The sequence below is a fragment of the Alligator sinensis genome, unplaced genomic scaffold (genome assembly GCF_000455745.1).
Source record: "Alligator sinensis unplaced genomic scaffold, ASM45574v1 scaffold2187_1, whole genome shotgun sequence".
NCBI classification, from domain to species: Eukaryota; Metazoa; Chordata; order Crocodylia; family Alligatoridae; genus Alligator; species Alligator sinensis.
The window spans coordinates 980-6,917 of record NW_005843849.1 but is presented as its reverse complement, the minus strand read 5'-3'; the positions used below and the strand labels follow the sequence as shown (position 1 = coordinate 6,917).

Genomic DNA, 5,938 nt, shown 5'->3' with positions numbered 1-5,938 from the left:
GTGCTCTCCCCTCCCCTGGGGGTCTTCAAGAGGAGGTTAGATAAGCATCTAGCTGGGGTCATCTGAACCCAGCGCTCATTCCTGCCTATGCAGGGGGTCGGACTCGATGATCTATTGAGGACCCTTCCGACCCTAGCATCTATGAATCTATGATTTGAGATGTAACTGGCAAGGCACATAAAGGGTAATAAAAAGCATGTCAGAAGTAAGAGGAAGACCAAACAAAAAAGTGTAAGCCCCTTACTCAGTGCAGAAGGCAATTTTGTTATGGACGATCCAGAGAAGGCTGAAGTACTGAATGTCTTTTTTTCCTTCAGTCTTCACAAAGTCAACATAGCTGATGAACGCAGTTGACAGCAAAGATGGGGAAGGAGCCAAAGATGGGGAAGGAGCCAAAGATGGGGAAGGAGCCAAAGGAGCCTGGATAATGAAAGACCAGGTTAAGGACTACTTAGAGAATCTAGATTCTTATTCCCAGTGGTCTGTCCTGAGTCCAGTACTATTTACGGGTTAGTGATGCTCAGTACATTTCCCAGGCCATGTATCTGGTGGGAAATATAGATGGATGTTCCCCCACAACCCAACTCTTTTGCAAGACCCCCTCCACTGCTGCACTGTCAGGGCATGATCTCCCCCTGCCTATGGCCCTGTCACAGGATGGGGTCCTCAAGGATGGCTGTGTTACCCCTAGGCCCCCCTCGACCGTGCCAGTTCAGCCTGCTGGGCACCCTCTATTCTCGCCCGCCACATCTTGATGTAATTGTACTGGGTAGGGAGGCTGCCTTTAAGTCTACTTAGGCACAGTCCTGATGGACTTCCCTGAACCCCGTGGGTCCTGGACCCCTGGTGGGTCCCGTTGCAAAATAGATGTCCTGGGACACCCCAGCTTTATGGGGTGCATGCGTGGCTCCAACCACCCCTTTACCATGCCCCAAGCCTCACAGATGGTACCACCGTTGTCCTGTCTAAGCCTGGCTGTGATTTGGCCCCCTTGTCTTCTCTCTGGGCTCTCCGCAGCCCTGTCATTGTGCCCTCTCTGGCACCAGGGTCTGTGCCCCCCCAAATGCCACACCCTCTCTGGTGCCAGGGTCCCTATGCTCAAGTCCCAACAAGGCCTCTTCTTTCCCCAGATAACCTCACCCAAACCACCGGTGGTATAGAACAGCAAACAAAACACAAGCCTCTGGGCTATAACATTATACAAAAGGTCAGGGGGTGCTCTGACCCTTTAAAAGGATCCAGTTTCGTCCCTGGCACTAAGTGTCTAGTAGGCAAGGGTACCTGTGGAGCTCATGGAGCCCCCTTAGCCCTAGGTGTAGCATACCAGGCAGTTGCAGCATCACTGGGTACTTCGTCCCTGGAGGCTCCTTCCCCTCTGGCTGCTAGCAGGGAACTGCCTTCCTGGCCTCAGCCCTGGGGTTTATATATGAGCCAGGCCCTGCCCTTCTGGTCAGCTGACCGCTGGCAGGTGTGGGCCAACTAACTGGTTCTGGCTGCCCTGGTAACCAGCAGCTGGGGCTCCCAACTTGCTGCTAGGGCTCTCCCCCTAGCAGTTCCAGCCCTTAAAAGGAGCAGGACACCCTAGTTCCCTGTAACAGGCCCCTATCCCACCCCCCCTGCTCTGGCACAGCCCTAGACTCACCCTCATCAAATTCAGGTACAGTTGTTCTGCAGGGGTTTTGATACTGAGTTTGGCTATTGAAGCTGGACAGAGTGTGACCCTAGCACTTCAGCATGTAGATGTTCTTGGCGGTCATGGTGCTCTGGTGTGGTGCCAGAAGACTGGAAAAGGGCCAATGTGGTTCCCATTTTCAAAAAAGGGAGGAAGGAGGACCCGGGGAACTATAGGCTAGTTAGTCTTACCTCGATCCTGGGTAAGCTTTTTGAGAGACTTATCCTGGCGCATGTCCACAAGGGGCCAGCAGGGAAGATTATGCTTAGGGGCAACCAACATGGGTTCATTAGAGGCAGGTCCTGTCAGACCAACCTGGTGGCCTTCTATGACCAGGTCACAACATCCTTAGATGCAGGGGTAGCAGTGGACGTAGTCTTTCTGGACTTTAAGAAGGCCTTCGACACTGTCTCTCACCCTATCTCATTAAAAAACTAGGGGACTGGCGTCGACACCTACACAGTCAAATGGGTCACTAACTGCCTGGAGGGCCGCACCCAGAGAGTGGTGGTGGACGGGTCATTTTCAACCTGGAGGGATGTTGGCAGTGGGGTCCCCCAGGGCTCGGTCCTCGGACCCTCACTGTTCAATATCTTCATCAGCGACTTGGACGAGGGGGTATAAAGCACCTTGTTCAAATTCACAGACAACACTAAGATGTGGGGAGAAGTGGGCACGCTAGAAGGGAGGAATAGGCTGCAATCGGACCTGGACAGGTTACAGGGGCGGGCAGATGAGAACAGGATGGATTTCAACACTGACAAATGCAAGGTGCTGCACCTGGGGAGGAGGAACCAGCAGCATACCTACAGGCTGGGGAACTCCCTTCTCATCAGTGCAGAGGCAGAAACGGATCTTGGTGTCATTATTGATGCCAAAATGAACGTGGGCCGCCAATGTGGGGATGTGGTCAGGAAGGCCAACCACACCTTGTCGTGCATCCACAGATGCATCTCGAGCAGGTCCAAGGAGGTGATCCTCCCCCTCTATGCGACACTGGTCAGGCCCCAGTTGGAGTACTGCGTCCAATTCTGGGCGCCGCACTTCAGGAGGGATATGGACAACATAGAAAGGGTCCAGAGGAGGGCCACTTGCATGATCAGAGGGCAGTAGGGCAGGCTCTATGAAGAGAGGCTACAGTACCTGAACCTGCTGAGCCTCCACAAGAGAAGGCTGAGGGGGGTCTAGTAGCCATTTACAAACTAGTCAGAGGGGACCAGCCGGCATTGGGGGAGTCCCTGTTCCCCCAAGCGCTACCAGGAGTGACTAGAAATAATGGTCACAAGCTGGCAGAGGGTAGATTCAGACTAGACATCAGGAGGCGCTACTTCACTGTCAGGGAGGCTAGGATCTGGAACCAACTTCCAAGAGAAGTGGTGCTGGCTCCTACCCTGGGGGTCTTTAAGAGGAGGTTAGAAGAACACCTTGCTGAGGTCGTTTGACCCCAGTGCTCTTTCCTGCCGTGGCAGGGGGTTGGACTTGATGATCTGCTCAGGTCCCTTCCGACCATACCAACTATGAAACTATGAAACTATAAAAGCATGTCTGACTAGTTAAATCAACATGTCGACCCTTTGTACTAGTCAGAACAGGCACTGGTAATAAAGAGCCCTTGGAAATGATCACTCATTTTCACCAGAGTTGGCATTAAGTCCACTTCTTTTCATCACAGCAATCACTTTCATCACCAAAGCGCTTAGATTCCCCATACAGTGAATTATGATGTTCTGAGGGAACCTTCCAAAACTGGAAGATATTTTAAAAGAAGGGCAAGAAAACTTGATAGACTGGCAGAGTGCACTTAAGAGCACACATCTTAATGCATTCAAGACATAATTCATGGTCTGTGATGATGGAGGTGTTAGAAAGGCACATGGACTGAAACTTACAGAAAATACTTTTTCAAAGTACATGGTGTAACAGGGAGCAAGGGGCCCCTGTTATTTTGAGAAAAAGACTGTAGAGGAAAGGGCTCCAGGGCTGAAGAGGGGTTAGCTGCAGGAGGGAAGGCAGCAAGACAGCAAGTGTAGCCTAGGTGCAGTAAGCTGCCCATCAAGCTGAGAGGGCACACCTATGGCTGGTCAAGCGAGCACCTGATGGGAAGAGGAGGAGCTCAGGGGATATAAGCCTGGGTTCTTGAGGCAGAGAGGCAGTACAGCCCTGAGCTCTGCATTAGGGAGAGCTGCTACCAGTGCAGGCGGGCAAGGGTGGAAGTTGCAGGCCAGAGCAGATACCCCAGGGGCTCAGAGAGGGCCAATGAGTGGGGAAGAGGCTTCTGCAGCAGCCTGGTGACCCAGGAGGAGCTTTGAGTGTTTTATTTAAAGCATTTGGCTTGCAGCATTTGTTCCAGTTTTGCCAGAGGACTGAGCAGTGGCTGGAGGGGAGGATAGGAGGCTACACACAGGTATTTTGGAGGTGTCCCAGGTTGAGTCCTATCCAGGTAAGCTAAGAGGGCCAGAGCCTGCACCCGATGGTGAGACAGGGGTGGGCTAAGACCCAGAGTGCCAGAGTCTTCACCCGAAAGGAAGACAAGGGCAAGCTAAAGCCAAGGGGGCCAAGGGTCAAACCTGAGTGAGATGGGCCAATGGCCAGACCAGGCTGAGACTTCGAAGCTGGGTCAGAGGAAGTAGACCTAGGCTAGCGATCTACAGCAAGAGTAACTAGTGGGCTAAAGCCAAGGGGGCTGAAGCCTACACAAACTGGTGCATGGATCTACGGTAGCATCTTGGGGGGCCTTTAAGAGAAGGCTGGATAGGCATCTGGCTGGGGTTATCTGACCCCAGCACCCTTTCCTGCCTAGGCAGGGGGTTAGAATCGATGATATGTTGAGGTCCTTTCTGACCCTAGCATCTATGAATCTGTGAGGCATGGCCATAGCTGAAGGGGTGGATGGAAACCATGAATAGTCCATAAGGCAACTAGTGTCCTGAGGCACTGATAGGGCCTAGAAGGCCACAACAGTGTCCAAGTGGCAGGGTGGAGCTGGACAGGGCTTACTCTGAGACCCTGGGGTAACCTCCCTTCCATACTGAGAATAAGTATATCGAGCCATGGCAGGTGAGGAAGAAGACAGGGTACCCCAAGGAGTTGGAGTGGGGGCAGGAGTTGAGGGACCACCAGGAGGCATCATGGCCACTCTTGGAGACCAGGACCTGCTACATTTGGGTTCTATTCTATGTTGAAATGTCCCTAGAAGTTGAGTTGAGGAAATAGAAAAGCCATGTGTTGAAGCAGCAGATGCTGATCAGACCCCGCAAACATTTTGGCTGGTTAGTCAAAGAGAAGGAAGTGGATTAGACACAACTGCAACATGCAGGTGAGGACTGTTAAATGTCTGGACAAGATACAATAGGAAAGAGAAGGAGGAAGTTAAAATGATTTGAGCATGAATATTTATGAGAAGTGGGTTGCTGATGGTGTGGAAATGCTTAGAAGGGCAGAGAAATTGTTGAATATGGAAGCACCAGGAGTTTGACCAAGACCCAAAAGAAAGGCTGTGGATCAAATAAAGGAGGATCATAGAATCATAGAAAACTGGGGTCATCTAAATATGCAAATAGAAAGTAGAATAGAGACCTGATCAATGACAGAGTAGTGGGGAGAAAATAGATTTAAACCAGGAGCCCAAACTTTACGAGAAGACTAGAGAAGAACAAGGAGATAAAGGGGACATTTCTGAGCTTACCCAGCTCTGGGGAGAAGCAAGAAACAGAACTTTACCCAGGGAAACAAGGGCTTGGTAATTACTCAGCATCTGGTCCTGATAAAGCACTTTGTCTCCATCTCCCAGTAGCTCCCACTCCTTCTGGTTGAAGTACAGCGCCACGTCCTCAAAGGCCTCCTGGAGCTGCAGTCACAAGCAGTACACACTCAGTCCTTTTGGCTCCAGGCTCATCCAGCCCCCATAGCCCTGACTCTTACTCTGCACTACAAAAAATTGCCAACCTACTTACAGTGGACATGGATGTGAAATATCCCATCACTCAGCTGACAGAGATGCTCCAGCAAATCCCCTGGTGTGGACACAGCATAGGGTATATCTATACTATGAGGTACTGCCATCATAATTAAACTGACCGTGGGAATTTGTCCTTCTCCACCAGGCACCTCCCCAGGGTACGCTGGAGTGTGCATAACTCTGAGCCTTACACTGCACTATAAAGATCTGCCAGGCTGGCTTCTCTTCATACGTATGTGAATCTTTCCCCTCTCAGCTGCCAAAGGTGCTCCAACAAAGCATTTGGTATGCATACAGCTCTGCTGACA

At 51.3% G+C, this 5,938-nt stretch overlaps 1 protein-coding gene across 1 annotated transcript in view; it reads right to left on the bottom strand.

Moving 5' to 3' along the window:
• The window catches only part of LOC102373299 (putative zinc finger protein 56), a gene marked incomplete at its 5' end in the record, with an annotated part of 12,906 nt that extends 7,387 nt beyond the window's left edge, over nt 1–5,519 (bottom strand). Inside the window, one exon of the mRNA XM_014527687.1 lies at nt 5,393–5,519. Coding sequence (XP_014383173.1) covers nt 5,393–5,519 — 127 coding nt within the window. The remainder of the gene's footprint in view (nt 1–5,392) is intronic.
• Between the last annotated feature and the right edge of the window lie 419 nt (nt 5,520–5,938).